This window comes from Vipera berus, assembly GCF_964194415.1.
Source record: "Vipera berus genome assembly, chromosome: 1".
Classification (NCBI taxonomy): Eukaryota; Metazoa; Chordata; class Lepidosauria; order Squamata; family Viperidae; genus Vipera; species Vipera berus.
In genome coordinates this window covers 93,971,273-93,996,324 of record NC_138202.1, presented here as the reverse complement: position 1 = coordinate 93,996,324, position 25,052 = coordinate 93,971,273, and the positions used below count along the sequence as shown (strand labels likewise).

The following is a 25,052-nucleotide window of genomic DNA, read 5'->3' as shown; positions in this document are numbered from 1 at the left end:
TTTGTTTGAGGCAACTTTTTATAAAAGAATTGCCATTAATTTGTTTTAATAAAATAATTTAAATCAATTTTTCACTTGATTTCAAATTAAATGAATGAGATTTTTTTTAGTACAATTGCCAAATGCAATAAACTGGTTTTAGGTATATGTTACTGGAAGGAAAAAGCAATCCCTGTTGCGTTACTGATCCCAGAGAAACATTTGCATGTATGCAGGTATCCTTAGGTTGCCATAGTTATGGATGAGAAATATTGGTTGCAAAGTTGGCATTTCTGGATGTAATACAGATATTTTGGACTTATTTTTGTTTCTTTGCATGTTTGATATTTTTAAAAAGGCATATGCTACTGACTACGCTTATGCACATGTGTAACATGATCACTGCTTGTCCAAAATTTTACTATACAGATAATACCCCCAGAAATTATTTTAGCCTTTTTAATAAATGTTGTTATTGATGTTAAGCTCACCAGGGAAACATCATATATTGTTACGTATATACTAGGTTAATTATTTAAAGACTGAAGTGCAACATAACTAGATTCTAAATAATCTATTTTTCAAAACACACAACAGTCCAAACAGTAAAAGTAAAGTCCAAATTAAGAATATTTCATTCTTAAGAATTGTTTAGATTCAAAATAGTTTTCAAGAGTGTACAAAAGATACTATGTTTTTTCTAGAATCAGCTAAATTAGACATATTACATTGAGAAAAATGTTTCTCATTTCTTTCCTGTTACCTTTGATTTCATTGCAGAGATGTTAACATAAGAAATAGATTATTTTGTTATCTAATTTTACCTTCCAAAAGACAGAAGCAGATGAAAAATGTGAGGTTCTTTCCTGTTGGCTTTTCTGAATTAGTTGTTTTAGATTCTAAAAGTTTAGTTCCTAAAGAAGTAATCCTGTAAATAATTTTAATGTCCTCCTCTAGTGCAGGCTCTTTTATGACTCAAGGACTTCAACTCCCAGAATTCCTGAGCCAGCATGGCTCAGCTTGGAAACCTCTCCCTTTCGCCTCAGCATGGCTGTCTCAGGATTTCTGGGAGTTGAAGTCCACAAGTCATAAAAAAGAGCCAAGATTGCTAACCCTGCAATAGGCTTAGGAAAACCAATAAGGAAGCTGGGTTGTTTGTTTGTTTGTTTGTTTTTGAAAAAAAAGGTTCCGGAACGCCATTCTGAGCGTTCTATGAGAAAAAAAGCCCTGGTGTTTCCACACTGTATGGACATTGCTTCATATGTTGCCTTTTATTTGAGTCTTTCATAGTTCTGGGTCTTTTGTCGTTCACCTAAGACAGGGGTAGGCAACCTTGGCTCTTTTATGACTCGTGGACTTCAACTCCCAGAATTCCTGAGCCAGCATGGCTGGCTCCGGAATCCTGAGAGTTGAAGTCCACGAGTCATAAAAGAGCCAAGGTTGCTAAGACATCTCTAATAATAGGCTGTAGTCCTTTAAACTAAACATTGCAATCACAAGTACTTTGGGGGGGAAATGTATTTGATTTGCATAATCATAGTCTTGATAAAGCCTGTGCCTTTGTAGCCTTGTAACAATCGAGCATTCACAAGAGCAGGAAGCTTTGTTGCTAAATCTTAAACATTATTCAAGGCACTCTGAAAAAATCCTGAAAGGATTTAAAAAAAAAAATTAAAGGCTGCTATTTAATGCATGGGTTCAGCTTCTACAATAGTTTTCTGTCTTATCCCTGTGCTCTTTCCATTCTCTTCGTTAAACAGAGAAAGGGCACAGATGCATGCAAATATTTGTGTGCTCTGTGCTTTATGGAAAGGCTCTTCTTTATTTTACAAAAAGGTCATGTGTTCCCTTTTCAGTTCATTCAGTTCAGGACATTCTCTGTTATTACATCCCAAATGTAAAACTGAAATAGATACTCTCAGGCCATAGTTACAGGGCAGTGCTGTAATTGAACAATCCTGAAAATGCATAATTAATGCTCTGTCCTGTAATTTTTGTTCTGCAAATGGAATGATCTCCCTCCCTAGTAATCATTGTGCATTGTGCATTTAACTTTGAGTGGTGACCATTTAAAAAAAAACTGGTTTATTACTATTATTACACAAATGTTTCATTTTGAGATGGGTTTGAGGCACATGTAGGCTATGGTAAGAATATAATTTGAAAATATTCACAAATTATTTGTTCAAGCTATTAAGAGAAAAAAAGGATTTTCTTCAGAGGTCTATATATGTAATATTTGTATATGTTCATAAGTGTATATGTGTTTTAGTGGGAGATAAACTGGTAAATATAAATACAGTTTCAAACAGAAAATGACAATTGAGTGCATGAAAATTCTTATATTTGAGATTTGGCTAATGATGATTTTACTATATTTAAGTAACCTTTGTATTATTAATTTGATTTTCAACTTCTGGGTATGCTGGCTTTTAAAAGATAAACACTTTTCAGCTTTTCCATTTTTCTTGATGTTATGCTCTGTAGAGTCCAATTTGGGAAATATGAAGGAATTCCTAAAACAAAATTTGTTGTTGTTGTTGTTATATCGCTTTGCACAATTAAACCAGGAGGGATAATTCCAATAATTACATATGTAGAATTTCCCTATGAAATAGAATCATACATTACATACGTATCTAATTAAATGCCATAGATAAACACATAGACACATGTGCCCTCACGCGCATGCGGGCATACTCACACAGGGTACTGATATATTGTTTGACCTGTATAAAGCTATAATTAAATTTCAGTAATGTAGCTTTCCACTTTTGTAACTAAAAGATAAAGATTTCCTCAAGTTGAGCTCATCTTGGTGTGACTATGAGGCAGGTGGATACAAGCATTTTTCTGTTGCTTTCTTCCAGGATGTTATTTCAGTCTCCCTATCAAGATCATCAAAGCTAAACTGATAACTGATGATGTTATCTAGTTAGGGTAATGAAACATCTGCAAGAAAATAAGCAGGCTCACAGAGGACCAAGGACCCCTCACAAAGCTAATGGCAGTTTGTGGCCGTGTCACTAGTATTTCCAATAACTGTTTATCATATGTACTCCTTTGCCGTTTTGTTAAAAAATGTAAACTTGTGTAAAGGTAAAGGTTCCCCCACACATGCGTGCTAGTCGTTTCCGACTCTAGGGGCCGGTGCTCATCTCTGTTTCAAAGCCGAAGAGCCAGCGCTTGTCCGAGGACATCTCCGTGGTCATGTGGCCGGCATGACTAGACGCCAAAGGCGCACGGAGCGCTGTTACCTTCCCACCGTAGTGGTCCCTATTTTTCTACTTGCATTTGTTACATGCTTTCGAACTGCTAGGTTGGCAGAAGCTGGGACGAGTAACAGGCGCTCACTCTGCTACATGGCACTCATGATTCGATTGCTTTGAAACTTATTGAATTTGGTACTCAAAGCATTTTAACATGAAATTTTTGTCCCGGTACTCTGGTCGGCTACCTTGTAACTCACTACATTATTCCTAATGGGAAAAAATTTGTTTGATATACATTGTTTTTGGTACTTATTGCACCTCATGGAACCAATTAACAATGAGTACCAAGGTACCATTGTAATCAAAATGTTTCTTTCCATTGTTTTTCTTGCATTTGGTTTAGCAAAATGGTTATGTGTCTTGATTCTATGCTTGGAAATGTTTACATGCGTTTGAATTCACACAAGCTATTTTCTCTTTGCTTGGCCAGTGTTAACTATCTCATTGTCTATTTCCAGTGTAACTTCGATTTGCTGATAGAAATTCATAAAGATTCATTTGTTTCTTCTGATCCTCTCTAGTGTAATTATTTTTAAACTTGTGATTAATCCCCCATGTCTTTGGCAACTTTTTATAACTTGAAAAGAAATACATACCAGTTGATGATTTTAAAGTCAATAGTTTTAATAATCAACATGAAATATATATAATTTGTTAGATACAGGTAGTCTTTAGTTAACAATGGTAATTGGGAGCAGAATTTCCGTCACTAAGTAATGTGATTGTAACAAGTGATGTCACATGACTGCACCAGTTAACAACAGCAGTTCCTGCAGTCTCCAGGTATTTTCATGAGGTAAGGGCTGTGTGGGTTGTTAAGTAAGGTCCTCATGTGTCTGCTACTTCCTGCTGCCTTGTCCATTGGTTTTAATTAGGAGAATCCAGTAAGAAACATCACAAATCACAGATTTATGACTTGCAATGACTAGAACTTCAATTACCACTTTATCCTGCATTCAGCATCATGCAAGCATGAGTCCCACCTGTAAACATAGCAAACAACAAATTTATCCATCCAGTTTTCCAATCATCCAGTACTTTCAAGGGGAAAAAAGTATGTATGAATGTTGGTTTTTAAATTAGCAATTTTGGAGGGCAGATGATGTGCAGTGATGTTCAAATTCTCCATGAGCAACCCAGAAGTGAAGTTTTATGCTCTCTGCTTCCTGAAAATAGTAATCATAACATCTTTTTACCTATTTACTCTGTTGTCTCTATGTCAAGCCTTGTCTGTTTTTGCCAGTAACTCCATTTCAATTGTCTAATATAGTCCTCCAGTCTATATTGCCTTCCAAATCCAATTTGCTAAGATGTACATCCTTCCACTCTTTTTTTTTGTCCTTCGGTTACTTAAAATTATCTGAATGCTTGTTTCCCTTATGTGTTCTTGTTTCCTTGTGTTTGTAGGGTAACTTGTTAAACTGAGTGAATGCTAATTTTTATCTGAGCTAATTCTTCCTTGTTGCTTATGGATGTGATTTTGCTTGTTAAGCTAATTTTATTCCCTATTATTTGTGAATTTTGACTGCAAGTTTGAACCAATTTACCCTGAATTAGTGAGTCGGAAATAATTACTTTCTTAACTGACAAAACCAACGGTGCATGAATCTGCTGTGTATGAGCTTCATTCCAGTTAAAAGACCCTTTAAACAAACTGCTGGCTCTACATGTGTAAACATGTGAATTTGCATACACATGGAATGAAGGATGTTGGACACCATCCCAAGGCCCATAGATTCAGTCTTTTGGTGTTTCTTGCTCTTCTAATTAGCTATTTAATCAAATGAAACGTTCAGAAAAAGCAAGCATTGTCAATAGAAGATAGGATGATCGAACATATACAATTCGCCCAGGTTCTGTTTTCAGTGTCCTGGGTCTCTCATCCCTGGAAACAAAGATGAATTTAGCTTTTATCCATGAGGGGCTGGGGAACACTTGAGAAATCAATGGGTTGGGAGAACGAAGAGTTTCACCAAGTGAGTAAACCCAGAAAATATTGCAAAATATTACTAATCAAAGAGAGAAGCAACCTAGAACTAAGGAGAAATTTTCTGACAGTTAGAACAATTAACCAATGGAACAACCTTCCTCCAGAAGCTGTGAATGCTCCAACACTGGAAGTCTTTGAGAAGAGACTGGACAGCCATTTGTCTGAAATGGTTTTAGGGCAGGGGTCCCCAACCCCTGGTCCATGGACAAGTACCAGGCTGTGGCATGCCAGTAACCAGTCTGCACAAACAAGGAAAGCCCCATCCGCAGGATGCAAGCAGCACACAAAACCACGCCCCCTCCAGTCCACAGAAAAACCTCTCTCCACGTAACCGGTCCCTGGTACCCAACAGGTTGGGGACCTCTGGTATAGGGTTTCCTGCCTGAGTAGGGAGTTGGATTAGATGACCTCCAAGGTCCCTTCCAACTTTGTTGTTGTTATTAAGATGGAAGAGTCATCCAAATGGTGGTCCTTTATGTCTAGAATTAGTCTTGTTGCTGCCAGCATAGCTCTTCTGTTATTAGCTGGTTGGATTAATCAGGTTAAGAATGCTGTAGAGCAGGCTATTACTGAAAGTGATGAATAAATCAAGTTTTGTAGCTTTTGTTGTTTTAGTTCTCCACAATCTTAAGTTATACTACTTCTTATCACTTGATACGATTGTACGGTGTGGACAACAGTGCAGGGGGAGGATGGAGGGTAGGTGAGATGGAGGCTAACTGGTGATGCTGTGACATTGGAAGGAGAAGAATGTTTTATCCCACATTTACATACCCTTAAAACCAAAATAAATGGCACAAAACCATACCCAAATGTAGGTGTATGGTTGTAAAATGGGTCTCTAGGGTATTTTGCATATTATGTGGAAACTTATTTTCCTTGCGTAGACAACAGAATGTAAGACAGTGTAACCGGGAGTGTAACCAGGAGTGGAGCCATATCTTAAATGGCAACAGAAGTTTTGTTTTCCTTAAACTTCTGTGGGTTGGTTTTTTGTTTTTGTTTTTGTTTTTTTAATGAAATGTAATACATGCTACAGATTCAGTGGGTGTTCTGTAGTGTGACCCCAGCAAATGTACGTTTTTGGGGAAATATACACTTATTTCCGGTTTGGTTCATTTACATTGTCACCCAAGCCGGCTGCAACTTTGAAAATATAAGGTTATGATCATGAAGTTGCCTATGTTTACCATCAAAGATTAGAGTTGGGGAAAAAATGTGAATACTTCACAGACAAACATTGTGGTACTTTTCAGGATCTCTCTCTTTCCCAGGCTCTTATTCTGCTATCTCTCTGCAGCTGTTTCCTATCTCCCAGCCTTTTCTTCCCTCCCCACTCCTTCTGGGTCCTTGATCAGTTGCTATCATTCTTGTCCAGCCTCTTGCAGGCCACCACATTTCTTAGCAGGAAAAGTAGCAGAACATGTAATAATACATAAATGTTTGAGATATTGTCAGTAACATTAGCATTCATTATGCAGAAACATTCAGGTATGTTAGAAGTAATTATGGCTGGATCATGGCTTTGGGGGAGCCTTGTATAGACACATTAGTCATAAATTCAACAAAGCCTTTGCTAGAAAGTTATTGAGGAAGCTCGAAAGTCAACCTGAACACTTTTTTCTATAAGTTAACTTATAGAAAACTTATATGGTTGACTTAAAAGATCATTGTAAAGTATGAGTACAGGGCCCTTGACTTCTAAATCCTTCATGGCATACAGCGGTGAATAAAGCATTTATAGCTTATGAGATACGGAATACTGAATCTCTAATTTGCCAATTTTGTGGCTTTTTGAAGCACAACTGGAATTGGAATTATATCATATTCTGACCTTAAACCAAAGATTTTGGAACGTGGATCTTATTTTTAGCTCACTTCTCACATATTGTAGCAAAAAGGTTATTCTAGTTGCTTAAAAACACCTCCCCCAGAAGCAATGAATCAACAATTGCAATTGTGGTATGCATAATAAAGGAGGAAATAGATCTATACAAAACTAGCCTGTAGAAAAGAATAATAGCAACTAAGTCAGAGGCCTTTGAGCACAAAAGAATTACAGATATCCTGCATGGCAGAGGGGAAATTTTCTCTGTATAGGCAGATTTATCATGGGAATGCCAAATTCCTCCATCTAGTTATACTTCTGTGATACACATCGGGGAATTTTATCACATCTTTTGGTGTAACACTTTTTGCCATTGTGTTTGTTTAAAAATATAAAAGGAAGCATGAAACTAAATTAAAGTCTATTTTCTATGAGCAATTACCATTGTACATCTCATTAAGAGGAAAATACAAATGTTTAAGTTTGGAGATGTAAACCTTGGTTAGCTATCTTGAGCCAGCACGGTAGGAGTTTGCCTGCCCTTGCCTAAAGGTAAAGCTAGAAGCTTAATTGAAATCAGGGGCCCACTTGAAAAAGAGAAAAAGCTTGTATTGCACCCATCTTTCCTCATTTAGCCTTATCTGAACATTATTATATGGCTAGGGTAACAGGAGTATTAAGATGGCTGATCTCGACTCTTCTTTCCTGGTGTCAGTGTGGTAGCCTGCCAACCAAACCGGGACTAATAGCAATTAATGATTAAGCAACAATTAGGCCACAATTGCAGGGGTATCTGAGGCTTGTGGTAGTCAGTGGTATCAAAACAGCAGGCAACTGGATGATCAAAGCTCCACCCCTTTTTAATATCTGCTGTATGTGTGTGTGTGTGTGTAACAGGGAGTGGGGCTACTCTCACCTATTTGCCATTTTGACGTTGTTGACCCCCTGCAAAAATCGATTCAGAAATCGGAGTAGGGAGCAAAAATAGCTGCAGTGTGAAATTCTTCTTGGTTTTTCATCTCTGTGATTTTAAAAAAATAAAAGATTGAGGTGTCTGATCCAGAAGTCCTGGCAACCCAGCCACTGCAGATTTTGAGAGGGCCAGTGAGACTTCAGTAGCACTTATCCATGTTGTTTGTGTTGTGTAAAGCTTTCTTATTAATTGATAGCAACATGTTGTATTAATGTTTAAATACGGTGATGGCAAATAGTTTGGGCTTGCAATTTCAAAAATTCAGAAATTGCATAACATGACTCTGCTAGCATGTCATCCAGCAGCCGCCCCCCCCAAAAATAAAATAAAAGAGAAACAATTTTTAACATATTAATTTATTTTTAAAAATATACAGTCCAAGCATGTGTTAATAAACATCAGATAATTATTAAAATCAAATTTGAGTAAAACTCATTTTTGGAGAATCTGGAAGCAGCACAAGAACATGATCCTCTTTACACAACTTCTGGTGGGTCCGGAGACCACACAAGTTCACACCCCATTTTGGTGCGGTCTCTGCTGCAACCATTGTGTTAGAATGGGGTGTGCTTTCAAGAATTGTATTTATCAAGTGTTGGTGAATTCTGATGTGTCACCCAAAATGTTATGGCATGTCATTTTTGACACATGTCATAGATTCACCATCATTGTGTTAGTGCATTATGTCTTCAACCCTTGTTTTGTCTGTAAACAAGAAATTTCATTATTGGTTGTCATACACTGGGACAATCAGCTCTTATTATAAATGGGACCGAGAATTTTCTCTGGACTAGTTCCTCAGTTACATTCTTACTGTAAATTATATGAATTTTCCTCACAAACAAGAGATTACAGTTTTCCAAAATCTTTTTATTCAGAGTTTCTTACTGTCATTTTGCAGAGACTGAGATAGTGCCCCCTACTCTTTTAACACAAAACATTTTCTCCCATTTTTGCATAGATCATAAACACAAGCTTAGCAATATTAAATCAAAAATCCATTTCAAATGTAAAACAAGTAATGCAAGTAATTCCAATAAAACTTCATGAGCAATAAACAATAATTCTTTATGAATTTAAAATTGTTTCGGGGCAAACAGCTGTTAATGTATTTGTACAATACTATGTAATAATTGTGTACCAGCATGAAGAATAGGATGACCTGTTCTTTTGTTCTCACTGAAATCTAAATCTGTTCCAGAATCTCAGTTTTACTGCCTTTGTTCTGGGAGAAAAATACCACGCTGACTTTCTAACAAGCTTCTTTTTCTTTGCAATACATGAGAACAGTATATGTATTTAATTAGTAACAATACATAATCATTAAGAGCACCCGCAAATGGCCTTATTTTAATCTCTGGGTACTTTGGGTTGTTTTCATTTACAGTATTTTGTAATTGTTCATGAGACTTTTGCAGAAGATGCCTTATTATGTACACTCAGCAGGGAGGCACAAATAGAAAATAGATTTTTTTAAAAAAAAAAATCTAAAACAAATTATCATTCATTTGGGTGATTTTTCCAAGCCATTTCAGATTAGGCTGCAGTTTGGCAGAAACAAAAGTTAAGATTGTTTAGTTGAATCCTGGAGTAATTTTGCAGAACAAGATAAAACTGATGCATCTTGCATCTTCTTCTCATGAGCTGTGCATTATCATTTGCAGACGTAAACTTCCTGGTTCATTCAATCTCCCCCTTCCAGTTGACTAACTATTTCCAATATCCCATCATTGTGTATGCAACTGGCCCACATGGTCTCTTATCAATCAATTAGAATAGAGCTGGAGGTCTTCTAGTCCCAACCCCTTGCTCAAACAGGAGACCCTATACAATTTCACACAAGTGACTGTCCAGTTTCTTCTTAAAAACCTCCAATGATAAAGAAGCACTTACAACTTCTGAAGGCAAGCTGTTCCACTGGTTAACTGTTCCCATTGTTAGGAAGTTTCTCCTTAATTCCAGGTTGTTTCTCTCCTTGATTAGTTTCCATCCATTGTTTCTTGTCTTGCTTTCTGATGCTTTGGAAAATAAGTTGGGCCCCTCTTCTTTGTGGCAGCCCCTCAAATACTGGAATACTGTTAACATGTCACCCCTAGCCCTTCCTTTCTCTACATTAGCTATACCCAATTCCTGCAACCGTTCTTCATACGTTTTAGTCTCCAGGCCTTTAATCATTTTAGCTGCTCTTCTTTTTTCCAAAGTTTCAACATCTTTTTTGTAATGTGGTGACCAAAACTGGATGCAGTATTCCTGGTGTGGTCTGACTAAGGATTTATAAAGCGGTACTAATATTTCATGTGATTTTGATTGTATGCCTCTCTTTATACAACCAAGAATTGTACTGGCTTTTTTTGGCTCCTGCGGCATACTGCTGGCTCATATTTAATTGATCGTCCACTAGGATTCCAAAGTCTCTCTCACTGTTACTGTTTTTGAGTCGGGTTTCGCCTAATCTGTATTTGTACCTATGGTTTTTCCTGCCTAAGTGTAAAACATTACTTTTCTCCACATTAAATTTCATTTTGTTAGATAGGGCCCATTGTTCAAGTCTGTCAAGGTCTTTTTGGATCCAGAACTGGATTTCTAGTGTGTTGGCTATTCCTACTACTTTAGTGTCATCTGCAAATTTGATGAGTTCCCCTTCTTTTTCCTCATCTAAGTCATTTATGAAGATATTGAAGAGTACTGGGCCTAAGACAGAACCTTTTGGTACCTCACTGCTTACTTCCCTGCATGTAGATGTAGTACCATTAAGAACTACTCATTGTGTATGGTTTGTCAGCCAGTTACAAATCCATCTGGTGGTGATCTTCCTAGCTTTCTCTACAGATAACTATTTTCTGCATTTAACATTGTCTTCAGCTGTGGTTTGACATCAGAACATGCACAAAATGATTTGACCATAGTATTTAGCACATCTTACCATATTAAGAGGTTTTGCAGTGTTGTTATCAGATCAGAGCTAGAGATAAGAAACTGTTCATGAGTTGGGCAATAAAGTAAATTTTTAATAGCTGCTATAAAAAACAAAGTCTTCTTCCAGTTGAGCTCAATTCCTGATGATTTCATAGATATGTCCATGTAGGTTTTTTGGCAATCATAAGGATCACCATTGCCTTTTTCCAAAACACCATTCAGGATGCCTATACACAATGCTGAGACCGAATAAATTAGCTTTGATACTGCAGGTTTTTACTAAAACCCTAGTAATGTTTTTTGTAAAAATAAAATGTCTTGATTAGAGGCAACAAATGCTACTGTTCTTGTTTTGTATTTATGTTGATACAAAGGGATTTGACAAATGAAAAGATGAACTAACAGTCTGCAGTTTGAACTTTTAAAGTTATTAAAGTGAATCGAGCAGTCCAACTACTTAATTTGTGCCAATTCAGTTGAAGAAATTTTCAACTATAGTGTCAAATCTATATGTAAATTGCAGGTCCTGTGTCAATGTAAAAATAAAGAAATTCAAGGAAGTGGAAAATGGAGCTTCTAGTACACTCTTGCAAATATACTTACAAAATATATTAATCTGCAAACGAGTTTAGTTATCTGAATTTCTCTGTTGTATTTCCATTTTGACCAAGCTGTTTCAAGGAATTATTTCTGTTAAATGCATTGATGGAAGAGATAATCTCTCTTCTTTACCATCCATACCATACCAATCATATAATCATAGAAATGACCATCTTTATTTGCAATTAGCACGGGTGGTAAAAGAACAACAGCTAATGACCCTCTTTTACCAGTCTACTATAGAGAGTGTCCTCTCGTATAGTATTGTGGTTTGGCATGCTGGTCTGACAGCCGCGGATAGGAAAGTATTACAGAGGGTAGTGAGCACAGCACAAGACATTGTGGGCTGTTCCCTGACACCACTGGATGACATCGCCAGGGCTCGTTGCCTTGGAAGAGTGAGGAAGATTCTCAGGGATGACTCACACCCTGGACGGTATCTCTTTACTCTCCTACCATCCGGTAGGAGATATAAGAATATAGCCAGCCGTACCAACAGGCTGAAAAATAGCTTTTATCCGTGGGCTGTTAGGCTTTTAAATGGGACGTAATCTTATGCAGAATTGACTTGGGAGGCCGGTGTGTGGTGTAGTTGGTTCACATAGTGTGGTGGGATGGAGGGTTTGTTGTCACTGTGTGTTGGGGGGAGAGAGCACGGGGGGAGGCTCAGCTAATCTCAATGTACACATGTTGTACTTTGACAATAAAGGTTGTTTTTTATTATTATTATTATTATTATTATTATTATTATTATTATTATTATTATTATTATTATTATTATTATTATTATAGGACATTGGGAGTTACCTGGTTTTTTCCAGCTCATTCAAGCGACTTGATAGAACTATAAAATATACAGTAATAGTGCCATGGCAGATCAATTTGTTATATTGGAAGGTTAGATTTAAAGCAGATTGGTGATATCAAGAGTTTAAATTATTTGATCCATTGCCCTGGGATAAGAAATGGCAATTAAATCATGCAGAAACATTTATAGCAAGAGATTAACCTAGGGCAATGGAGATTCTGCATTTATTTGTCAAATATCTATTGCCTACAAATTACAATACCAAATCAAAACTCAAATGCCAAATATAAATTTAAGATATACTTTCAATTACTGTAAGAATAACTTGTATTGTTGCCTTATGAAAAACATTAATAATAATTAATTAGAAATAATGTGTTATGTTATAGCTTTTTAAAGAAAAACCTATGTGATAAAAAGACTGTTTGACATCCATCTTTTCCTTCCTTAGAAACTGGCAGTCATGCTGGATTAATGTGATTATGGTTTAGAAGTACTTCAGTATTAGAAGTTTTCTTCTACTCTTTTATTTTTCGTTCTGAAAGAAGGCTAGCTAGAGAAAATGTGCCTTGTTGTATAATTGTAAAACAGAAATAAATCCTTCCATAGTGGCACAAATTTATTTTCTTTCCTTCATAGGACACCATGGTTTAATGGATGGGGTTTTAATCTACCCAGAGGTCAATCTTTGTTGGACAAGTGGAACCTTATTCCGGAAGGCATAGATATACTAATGACCCATGGGCCTCCTCTTGGTGAGTATCACAATTAAACTAAGATCACTCTCAGTGTGAGATTGATTGATGCAAGGACAAATGGGAGAGAATAGATGACTTTTCAATGCTACTGTATGCAGTGGTATCCTCAGCTGGATTCTCTAAGTAAAACCTGATTCATGCATCAGTTCTCCTTTTGCTGATTTGCAGTAACATTCTGGAAGGAAATTAAAACTCCATTTTAAATAGCAATAGCACTTACTTACATACCACTCCATAGTGCTTTACAAGCCCTCTCTAAGTGGTTTACAGAATCAGCATATTGCCCCCAACAATCCGGGTCCTCATTTTAACAACCTTGGAAGGATGGAAGGCTGAGTCAACCAGATCCTGAGCCAGTCAGGATCAAATCCTTCTCAGTGGATGGAGTTAATCTCCAATACTGCATTCTAACCACAGTGCCACCACGGCTTTTGCAGTGATACAGAAAATAACTTTTAGAAAAATCCTCACTTTTCAATGAGGTTTTGAATTCTTGCTCCAAATAGGATCTGTGAAAAGATGATAGTGATAAAAGGGAGCACAATAAAATCCATGTAGTCCAGGCATGCCAGAGATTGCATTGCTGAACCCTTCCTTTGGCACTGTTTATACATTATAGCAGTATGGAAACTGCTTTGCTCTGGCATCCTCCCTCATTGTGTTCAAACATTTAAAAGCCAGCATCAAAAGTCTGAGTTCAGTCATAGAAAAAATTTCAAGGCAATTGTCCAATTGGAATGGAGAAGAACAACCCTGTCGGGTTGGAAGAAGCCACACTGTCAGCTTTACTTCTGTGACCATTCAGAACATCAAAATGAGAGAAAAATAGCTTTTAGGCAGAATTCAATGTATGAATGGCAAATGTATCATCAGCTGACATTCCTTCCCTTTGCCCCCACTCTCTGTCCAAAAAAATATTCCATTAACTGCTGCTTTTCCTCCTCTTCCAAGCCATCACCAAACCCACTGATTGACAGTCACTGTTCACCCTCCCAATTTGGGTTGTTGGCTTTCCTTTGCCAGCGTTAATTCCACTGTTGAAAAAGGATGACTCTGAAAATTCCTCCAATTATTGCACAATTGCGCTCATCCCTCACATCAGCAAGATGCTGCTTAAAATAATATAACAATGTTTACACCTACTATTGGAAGGCAATTACCAGATTTCCAAGCCAGCTTCCAAAGCAAATTGGACATAATGTCAAACAAAATTCCAAAAATGGGCTGGACAAAATTATTGGCACCCTTTCAAAATTGTGGATAAGCAAGATTGTTTCAAGCATGTGATGCTCCTTTAAACTCACCTGGGGCAAGTAACAGGTGTGGGCAATATAAAAATCACACCTGAAAGCAGATAAAAAGGAGAGAAGTTCACTTAGTCTTTGCATTGTGTGTCTGTGTGTGCCACACTAAGCATGGACAACAGAAAGAGGAGAAGAGAACTGTCTGAGGACTTGAGAACCAAAATTGTGGACAAATATCAACAATCTCAAGGTTACAAGTCCATCTCCAGAGATCTAGATTTGCCTTTGTCCACACTGTGCAACATTATCAAGAAGTTTGCAACCCATGGCACTGTAGCTAATCTCCCTGGTCGTGGACGGAAGAGAAAAATTGATGAAAGGTTGCAACGCAGGATAGTCTGGATGGTGGATAAGCAGCTCCAAACAAGTTCCAAAGGAATGCAAGCTGTCCTGCAGGCTCAGGGAGCATCAGTGTCAGCGTGAACTATCCGTCGACATTTAAATGAAATGAAACGCTATGGCAGGAGCCCCAAGAGGACCCCACTGCTGACACAGAGACATAAAAAAGCAAGATTACAGTTTGCCAAAATGTACTTGAGTAAGCCAAAATCCTTCTGGGAAAACGTCTTGTGGACAGATGAGACCAAGATAGAGCTTTTTGGTAAAGCACATCATTCTACTGTTTACCGAAAACGAAATGAGGCCTACAAAGAAAAGAACACAGTACCTACAGTGAAATATGATGGGGGTTCAATGAAGTTTTGGGGTTGTTTTGCTGCCTCTGGCACTGGGTGCCTTGAATGTGTGCAAGGCATCATGAAATCTGAGGATTACCAAAGGATTTTGGGTCGCACTGTAGAGCCCAGTGTCAGAAAGCTGGGTTTGCGTCCAAGATCTTGGGTCTTCCAGCAGGACAATGACCCCAAACATACGTCAAAAAGCACCCAGAATTGGATGGCAAGAAAGCGCTGGAGAGTTCTGAAGTGGCCAGCAATGCGTCCAGATCTGAATCCCATTGAAGAGAGATCTTAAAATTGCTGTTGGGAAAAGGCGCCCTTCCAATAAGAGAGACCTGGAGCAGTTTGCAAAGGAAGAGTGGTCCAAAATTCCGGGTGAGAGGTGTAAGAAGCTTATTGATGGTTATAGGAAGCGACTGATTTCAGTTATTTTTTCCAAAGGGTGTGCAACCAAATATTAAGTTAAGGTTGCCAATAATTTTGTCCAGCCCATTTTTGGAGTTTTGTTTGACATTATATCCAATTTGCTTTTTTCCTCCCTTTTTTTGTTGTGTTCCAATACACACAAAGGGAATAAACCTGTGTATAGCAAAACATGTGTTCCTGCAATACCTTTCTGTGAGAAATACTTGGTTTTCTGGAAAAATTTCTGGGGTGCCAACAATTTCAGCCATGACTGTAAATGTAATAAACAAGCAAACTATACTAGTTGTGCAGTTCTTAGCAAACTGGATCGTAATTTGTGTTTGTAAGCATTATGCCAATAATGTAAATTTTTGTAAAAATGTACACATGGGTTAGATTATTTACGTAAGACATAAACATAGAAACCAACTGAATGTTTCACTGTGTTGTAATATAGAATTAACCAAATTTGATCCAGGTAAAACACCTCTGAAGTTGATTAAATAATATTAAGGAGGAATGTGCAGCCACCATTCATATTTGATTTAGCTCTTGAATGAATGAACCTTTATTCTCAAAGTACAACATGTATACATTGAGATTGGCTGAGCCTCCCTTCGTGCCCCCCCAACTCACAGTGACAACAAGCCCACCATCTTATTACACCATGTGAGCTAATTGCACAACACACCAGCCTCACAAGTCAATCAGACATAAAGTCTTCCCTCTCTTAGATCTTTCTTATCCCTTTAACCTTTATAAATGCAGAATATTAGACCTCAAACCTTTGCTATAATTGATGTCAGATTCATTGATATATATTTTTGCATTACCTATAGACCTTAATAGCTTTCTTTTAATAGTAGTCAATCATTACTACTTTCCTTAGAGGCCTTTTAATAATTTTCCTGTATTACAGTTTTACTTATAGTTTTTGTACTAAAAAAGTTTTGGTAGAGTTTGTCCTTCTGGAAATGATAGTTATTGTCTTTTTTAAGAAATATTTTCACTACAATAGAAGTATACAAAATTAAAAGAATAAGAAAAATAATAGAGAAAAATGAAATAACAAAAAGAATTATAACTTCTGCTTTTCCTTCTATCAAGTAAGAGAACATCTGAGCTCAGGGTTGAACTATGGAGTCCTTAGTGCTCTGAGCTTGGTTGTTTCCTTGAAGTTGTTTCTTATCCAACTAGATATTATCATCATTGTGAGTAAGTAAGGGGTTTGTTCTCTGTTTATATACCATAGCCTTCCCTATCAGTGTTGGGAGGGGTGTGGTTTTCTCTGTAGTTCCTTAATTAGGGTAATTTTCTGCTTGATTGTTTGCCTGGTATTAATCCCTGCTTATCTAGGTGGTAGTTGCTGAAGAATATGTGTTCTGGTCTTTTTATTTCCTTCTTAGTTTTTTTATTGTCTCTGTTGAATGGTACATAAATATGGTTTATTTCTCTGTGTCTATTGAAGGCTAATTTCTCTGTGCTAAGATCCCTGTTTTTCTTCTTTCCTGGGCTACTGAATCTTTTTGCTTACTTAAATTGTTTTGGTTGATTTGCATACTTTGGTAATGCCATGTGATTGTACTAATCTGTTGATTGTTTCTGAGATGTTTTTCATGTGTGATAAGAGTTATCCTTTTCATAGCTTGTGTTGGTTGTTTTGTAGTAAGGTCAAGTACTTTCTGATAAAAGTTGTGTTGATATCCATTTTGTTGAAAGTTGCTGTACAGGCAGTCTGTTTCCTTTTTCTGGTGTTCTGGTTGCTGCAACTTAACTTTGTACTCAGCTGAATAATGTTCTTACACAATACAGCACTTGTTGGAGAATGGGCTCTTAGTGTGTACTGTTTTTCAATAGACTTGTGTTTGTGTTGCGGTCATTTCTTCTGCTGATAATGATAGCTAGGAAGGGTAGTGTTTTTTTTCTTGTGCATTTATTTATTTGAAGATGTTGATAGTTTCATCTGTCTTTAGTTGTTTTTTTATTATGATGATGGTGTCATCTACTGTACATACTGGTTTTTGGTTATATTAGTGGGAGTGCTATAGTTTCTAGATGCTGCATTATAGTCTCTGTTATGAGTCCTGAGAGTAGATCCCATGGATATTGATATATTTGTCATCAAACTGAAAGAAGCTAATGAGGCAAATATTAATGAAGTCCATGATTCTGGATATTTTGTATTTGGCTATGTCAGGTGTGTTGCATAATACTGCTGCCATGAATTATTTCATTAGTTCTGAATGAACCATAATTTCAATTTCTATTTTTAAATCTTTGATTTTTCTGAAAGCATTGTAGTGGGGAGTTTATAAAATATTCACTCCATTCTGTGAGATATCCAAGCTTCTTTGTAAGTTCCTTAACTATGTTATATGTTGAAGTCCATGGTAATGATACTCCATGATAATTTGAGTAAGAGGTATGTTGGCCTTGTGTATTTTGGGGTAATCATAGAAGCATGGTAGGACAGGTTCACTGATTTTCATCCACCTCCATTCTTCTTTAGTTATTTGACTTTTCATGATTAGATCATTAACGGTTCTCTTGATCATGTCATCCAGTTTCTGTATTGGGTTGGTATTTATTGGGATGTAGGTTTCTTTGTCTTCCAGTAATTCTTTGACTTTTTGTATGTATTGTGTTCTGCCCATTATAATCTGTACATTGTATTCAGTCCATGATAACTTTGGTTCGTCCTTTGACTACTGGGAGTTTGGTGATGGTTTGGTCCTTCTTTCGGTTTTGGGAGGGTGCTCTGTCTTCTGCTTTGAGTTGGTTCTACTTTGTTGTTCTTCTAGTGTGTGGTATGATTGTCTGCCTTGTGTTTTGGGTCTCTGAGGCAAGTCCTGTGGTTTTAAATACAGCTTCTAAGGCTGCAAAGAATTAATAATGCCTAAAATAGCCTGTTTCACATTCAGAACAGAACATATAAAATTCTGTACTTTAAATATTTCAAAGGGAAATGTTTGTACAGCCTTTAAGCGCATAATTAATTGCAATACGTATCAGATGAGAAACAGTGAAGAAGAAAGTTAAACCAAGAATTTGCAGTTTTAATTGCTGTATTTAAATAAGCAATCAATTGCAAGTCACCCAAAGTTCTACCAATGAATCATTGTATATCTAACACAGTATCTTTCTTTGGTTTCAAGAAAGAAATGCATCCGTACACATATAGCTAATTCATTTATAGGAATTACTGGGCACACACCTAAATGAGCTTTAGCTACCTTGGCTCCATACAACTTTTGAATGATTAATTTTTTGTTTTTCCCTATTAAAGACAGAAATTCCTAACCAGTGATTTACCTTTATGTTGTCATAACATGAAGAGTCCTTCCTTTCTTGTAGCATATGAGCAATTCTAAAGCAACTGACCTGTGCGGGGAGAGACTGATGTGTATAAAACAGATCTATGCTCTGTGTGGGCCCAGCTGTAACCATTAAAGCTGTAACCTATATTTTTTATAAATCAGGTGGCTGTGTCTCTTTCATTTCCGTCTTTCTCAAACACCCTTTCCATATGACAATGAATATTGGTGGTACAATAAGGTTTTGCATTGCAAAATCTGTATAAAATATGCAGATTGAGAAGAATATATATAAAAGGGTGCTCATCCTTGCACCGATTTAACTTGGAGAAAATAATGAAGAAGAATTAATGTAAAGTAAAAAAGCAGGCTTTCTCAGCATTCTTCTTGGAGAAGTTTAAAAGGCAGTGCATCCACTCTACAATGTGCAGAATGATATTAGCATTATCACCTACAAAGCTGTAGAAAACAAGATGATCACAAATTGATGACAGAGCTCTGTGTAAACATACAACAGAATTATAATGACTATTGTATTATGCAGTCCTACCAAGCCTGATATGTACTGCATCTTCTTGTTTACCACATTTTCTAACATTCTCTTATCAAAGTCCCTTGAGTAGAGTATAGAAAGATAATTAAACTATATAATATTAAAGTATAAGAGGAATATTAAAAACAAATTTAAAATTGCAACTTAAAAGCATTAAAGCATATACTCCACAGCTCATATCACTATTGAACATAAGGTCTCCTAAGCAGATATCCATTACATCTCATTTGTTAAGAGCACTCAGAAAAGGCCTGTGAAAATTTCAGTCTGCATTGGTATATGTGGGAGAAAACAATCTTTTACATACTTTAACCACAGTATAATTTAGGGAATTAAATATTAATGCCCATATTTTGAAATCAGTGGTATAATGGTAGAGGAAATGATCTTAGGAAACAACAGGGAGAGATGCAGAACAGACAACCAACATGTAGAAGATAGCTCATCCTAGAGAAGGTGAGATGACATCATAATCATTATAATAATAACTAATAACAACAATAATAATAGAGTTGGAAGGGACCTTGGAGCTTTTCTAGTCCAACCCCCTGCTCAGGCAGGAAACCCTATATACTGTATCAGTGGCCCTAGTTCATTATTGGGGGCAATTAAGCTGACTTTGTAATAATGCCGCTGGGGGTGTATGAAAGCCCTAATAAGCAGGCATATACATAGAATGAAGGCTACTGCTAAGCTTGTAAGCCGCCCTGAGTCTTTGGAAAAGGGCAGGATATAAATGGAATTAAAATAAAATAAAAATTATTGACAAAACACAATAGAAACAATTCTTATAATCAACATTTGTAGTCTATTTCATCATATGTTCTTTTAGCTGTTCATCCTCAAATTTCAATAACAATGTATACGTCTTAACTATTACATGATCACCATTTATATATTATTTTACTTCAAATTCAGTTTTCCTCTTCTTGATTCCAATTATCCTTTTGTCCATGTTAAACCCTTAACTGATTATTAAAAAAACCCATTGAAAATGGCCTTCTCCTAGTTGTTCTGTCAGCTCCACCTAGACCCGTGGTGGCAAACCTATGGCACGTGTGCCACAGGTGGCACGCAGAGCCCTCTCAGTGGGCATGCAAGGCCATCGTCCTAGGCCTTCAGGTGGGTTTTATAAAACCTTTTCGCTTTAGGTTCCGCCGCCGTGTGCAAAATAAAAAAAGGTTCATCAATCAATTTCAACTTCTCGTGGGGAAAAAAAAAGATCTCGCAAAGTTGGAATTGATTGATTGAACTTTTTAGTCCCACCCAGTCTGCTGTTCACACCGCAGCCATGCCCACCCAATGGGCCACACCCACCCGGCACATAATGATACATAAGTGGGTTTTGGGTTGCAGTTTGGGCACTTGGTCTCTAAAAGGTTCTCCATCACTGACCTAGACAATTTTCCCTTGTCTTGTATTGATAGATCCTCATATGTCAATCGTCTTTCTTTATCTGCTGTTTTTCTTCAATAAAAAGCTTCTTGTATGGATGTCAGTATTGATATCTTTGGACACCATCTGGATTTATATTTGTTTGATTTCCCTAATTACATATTTTCCAGGTAATGATATTGAAAAAACCTACATTTCCTTCCACTTTGCCATATGGAAATAATGGTGGTTATTCTGATTCTGTAGTTTCTATCAGTATGCGAGTGACCATATGCAAAAGTACTTTATTTTCTTCAGCTGGGGAATCCACTACATTTCCATAATACAGAATCACATAATGGGCCGCCTCCTAGATTCTTAAAAGGGCCACAGTAAGAAAGTAGCCATCTCACAATCTGGCATTCTTTAGCGAGAATTTTTGAAATGCAATGGCTCAAGCCAAGCAACTGTTCTTGAAAAACTGATATGCCTGCATCCTCTGGAAGACTTGCCACTGTTGTTTGGAAAGCTTTTTTAGGTTGTCTGTACATACAAGCATGGGCAACACTTCCATTGGGATTGCTGGAAAAATTCTGTTGAACTATGTTATCTTAGTGTTTTAAGAAGAGGCACTTTGCTTGGGCTAACATGGTGTAACCCCTTTACACAGCACAACATTCTAGGCATGTTGGACCCACCATTCAGTTTGGGGGGAGGTCAGTTGCCCATGAAGCATGGCAGATGCCAAAATAAGAAAGGCCAGTATAAGCTTTACTTATATAATTTTACATAATTTTACATAAGATAGGATAATCATATCAGGGAATGTTCTGTGTATACACATTGTTCTAAAGGCCCATCAGATTTCAAGAGATAGGCCAGTTCACATGATCTCATACATACATGGATTTTGCACTGAGTTGCTTGTGTGTTAGATATATGTAATAGGTGAATTATCAAGTGCTTAGGCAGTGTAACTCTGTAAGCCATCACTACACTATCTGATCAATTGGCAAACACCATTAAAGAAAAGGCAAAGAATACATATTTAATAGCCTTGTGTTATGTAGGTAAATCTGTGCAATTAGCTAAATCAAATTGTGCAGTGAAATATATTGTTTGGGAAGGCAGAGGTAGAATTCAAAAAGAATAATGCCCTACACTTCAAGAGTCATTGTGCCAATGAAAAGTTTCTTAAAAGCCACTGTATATTATAATAGTGATAGAATTGTAGATAATGTAGTAAACCCTCTGTCAGTTACTGCTTCCTGAAAGTCTGTATTAAACTTTATCTACATACAGAAAAGTAAGACAATCAATTTTATCATGTTTTTAGGATTTCGAGACTGGGTTCCGAAGGAGCTGCAGAGGGTTGGCTGTGTGGAATTGCTAAACACAGTACAAAGGCGAGTAAGACCAAAACTCCATGTCTTTGGAGGTATCCATGAAGGTAAGCAATCCATGAAATAAGATGCCTTTTGACAAGAAAATATTGATATTTTGTCACAAAAGGGTTTGAAATATACCGTAAGTGAAGTTATTTTTTTAAAAAAAATTATCAGGTATAAGGTAGAACATTCGGCATTTAAACCAATATTAGAGCTGAAGATGAAACAACAGGAGTTTAGAAGAATTGTGCATCACAGGAAGTGGCCTGGTGCCATTTGAGTCAATAATAGGGAAGCACAGACTTGATTGTACCAAGTTATTTACCATCCTGATAAATCCTACTTATAGTAGACAAGTATAGGTAGTCCTCGACTTAACAACAGTTTGTTTAGTGACCATTCAGAGTTCTAATGGCACTGAAAAAAGTGACTTATGACCATTTTTTCATACTTACGACCCTTGCAGTATCCCTTTAGTCACTGATCAAAATTCAAATGGTTCGTATTTATGACCATTCTGTGTCCCAAAGTCATGTGATCACCTTTTGCGACTCCTGACAAAGCAAAGTCAGTGGGAAAGCCAGATTCACTTAACAACCGAGTTACTAACTTATCAACTGCAGTGACTCACTTAACAACTGAGGCAAGAAAGGTTGTAAAATGGAGCAAAACTCAATTTCTTAACAACAGAAATTTTGGGCTCAATTGTGGTTGTAAGTCAAGGACTACCTATGCAATATCCACTTTATGGCTTTTGTCCATGTTGTTCTGGGCATTGAAGCTTCCCTAAGAATCTTGTACGATTTGCAAATATGACTAACATCTTTAAATCATTTAGAGCCTTTCAGATAAAAGAGACCATTTATGTTGCAGCAAGTGGTTTCATTCTGCATATGTTTTTTTATAGAAGGTTCAAGATGTGAACAACATAACCCAAATAACAGAACAGATCAAGAAATAACAAGTGAAGTATGTGTGTGGAGTTATAATCTGGTTTAAATTTCAGATGTTTTTAAATTGTGTGTGTGTGTGTTTTAGATAAGCTTTTCAAAATATCCTGCTTTAATGTTAAATTAAAAGCAGGGGCATTTCTAGAGCACAAATATGGTTATGGTGTAATGAGAAATTCCTTCAAATGAACTAAGCAGGAGTTTTAAATATTTAATGAACTTTAGTCGCGTTTATATCCCAGTGAGACAAATACTGCAAGTGCTGCCTTAGAGAGAGCAGAGAGAGAACAATGTTGTGACCCCAGAGCTAAAAAAATTATATATTTAAATGCTTTATATTTTGTATCTCCCTTTTTCTGGAAATTTCTTATGGTCTCTAATTAAGCTGTCTGTAAGCACACAGCTTTGGAGAACTTTATAAAACACCAGATGTCCAGTTAATACTGTTGCTTCCCCCCACCCCACCCCTAGTTGCATTATTTTAAAGCAACTAGGTTTTTATACCAGTGTTATATGAAGCCTTTCAAATAGGTTTTCATAACGAGAAATGCTAACTAACCCTTAACCACAGCAGCAGCCATGTAAAAAATAAGGCAAACTGTACAGTTTTCTATAAATACTTAGGTATTACTGTTAAATAAATGACAGAAGAAACAAATATTTTATTAAAGCATGGAAATTGCCTGCAGCTTTTGTAGTTGTCTTCCATGTTGAAAGTAATCAAACTTCCACCAATAATAGAATTAACTGATGGAGAGATCATTATGGAAAGTTACTTTGAAGCTCAGCATTATACAATTTAAGTTTATGACTAGGCTGGTAATGCACACTTCAACTATAAAAGAGATTTAATGAGTATTCCAGAGCATTGAGATTATAACAGTTTCTACTTATATGAGTAGATCTCCTTGAACATAATGAAGCTTCCCATTCAAATACAATTATTACTATATTATTATTATTATTATTATTATTATTATTATTATTATTATTATTATTATTATTATTATTATTATTATTATTATTATTATTATTTAAGCATCAAATGCCCTATTATACTTTAGGATCTTAGCCGTAGAGAATTTTTTTTTTAATCCCATTTATATCCCGCCCTTCTCCGAAGACTCAGGGCGGCTTACAATCTAAGCACAAATCAAATGTGCTTAGCAATAGCCTTCATTCTATGTATATGCCTGCTTATTAGGGCTTTCACCCCCCACCCCAAGCGGCATTACTAGGTGAAAGTAGAATCATGTCCGCAGCTGACAACGTGGAATGGACAAGTATGGTTTTGTATTTTTAAGACCACACATATATATCCATATATATTCAGTATATCAAAATCAAAATTATATTTCATTTAATTCAGTTCATAGTTAACCTATAAATGCCCATGCATCCCTTACATTAATTGGGACAAGCAGTTGCATACTGTTGAGGATTTCAGCTTTTCACTATTTTATTAATGTAATCATAGATCACAGAGAGAATCTATTTTAAAAACAACTCAAATGGATGTTTTTTGAGAGAGATTTCTTGTACAACAATTGTGAAATAATTGTTCTCAGAAGTATAGATTTAACCCTCAGTACCTTAATTATTAATTGCAAAGGGTAAATTATATAAGGTTATTTTCACATGAAAGGACAGAAGAATTTGGTGCCACTAAACTCACTAATTTGGCTTTTGATGAGTAAAATTGCAAAGATCTTTTTTCCCTTTCCTATTTATTTATTTATTTAAATTTGCATGCTCTCCCACACAACATGCATTTCTGGTCATATCATTTAAAAATAAAAGAGAAAACATGAAAGTTGCACAGAATCCTGAGACAGCATATTGAAAAGAAGTCTCCCTCTTTATAGATCCAATATCCTGATAGTATCAACCAGCACTGGAAGAGAAGCTCTTGTGTACTTTTTTGCCACACAAAGACACCCACACAAGATACACATATAATGTC

The 25,052-nt window shown here is 36.5% G+C and overlaps 1 protein-coding gene across 4 annotated transcripts in view; it reads left to right on the top strand.

The window, feature by feature from the left end:
• The window catches only part of MPPED2 (metallophosphoesterase domain containing 2), a 163,465-nt gene that overhangs the window by 132,094 nt on the left and 6,319 nt on the right, over positions 1 to 25,052 (top strand). For 2 of the 4 annotated variants that reach the window (XM_081329922.1, XM_081329921.1), the window contains exons 5-7: positions 13,006 to 13,121; positions 20,805 to 20,942; positions 22,088 to 22,201. In XM_081329922.1, coding sequence (XP_081186048.1) covers positions 13,006 to 13,121; positions 20,805 to 20,942; positions 22,088 to 22,201 — 368 coding nt within the window. The remainder of the gene's footprint in view (positions 1 to 13,005; positions 13,122 to 20,804; positions 20,943 to 22,087; positions 22,202 to 25,052) is intronic. The other 2 variants (XM_081329924.1, XM_081329923.1) reach the window with 1 other exon arrangement.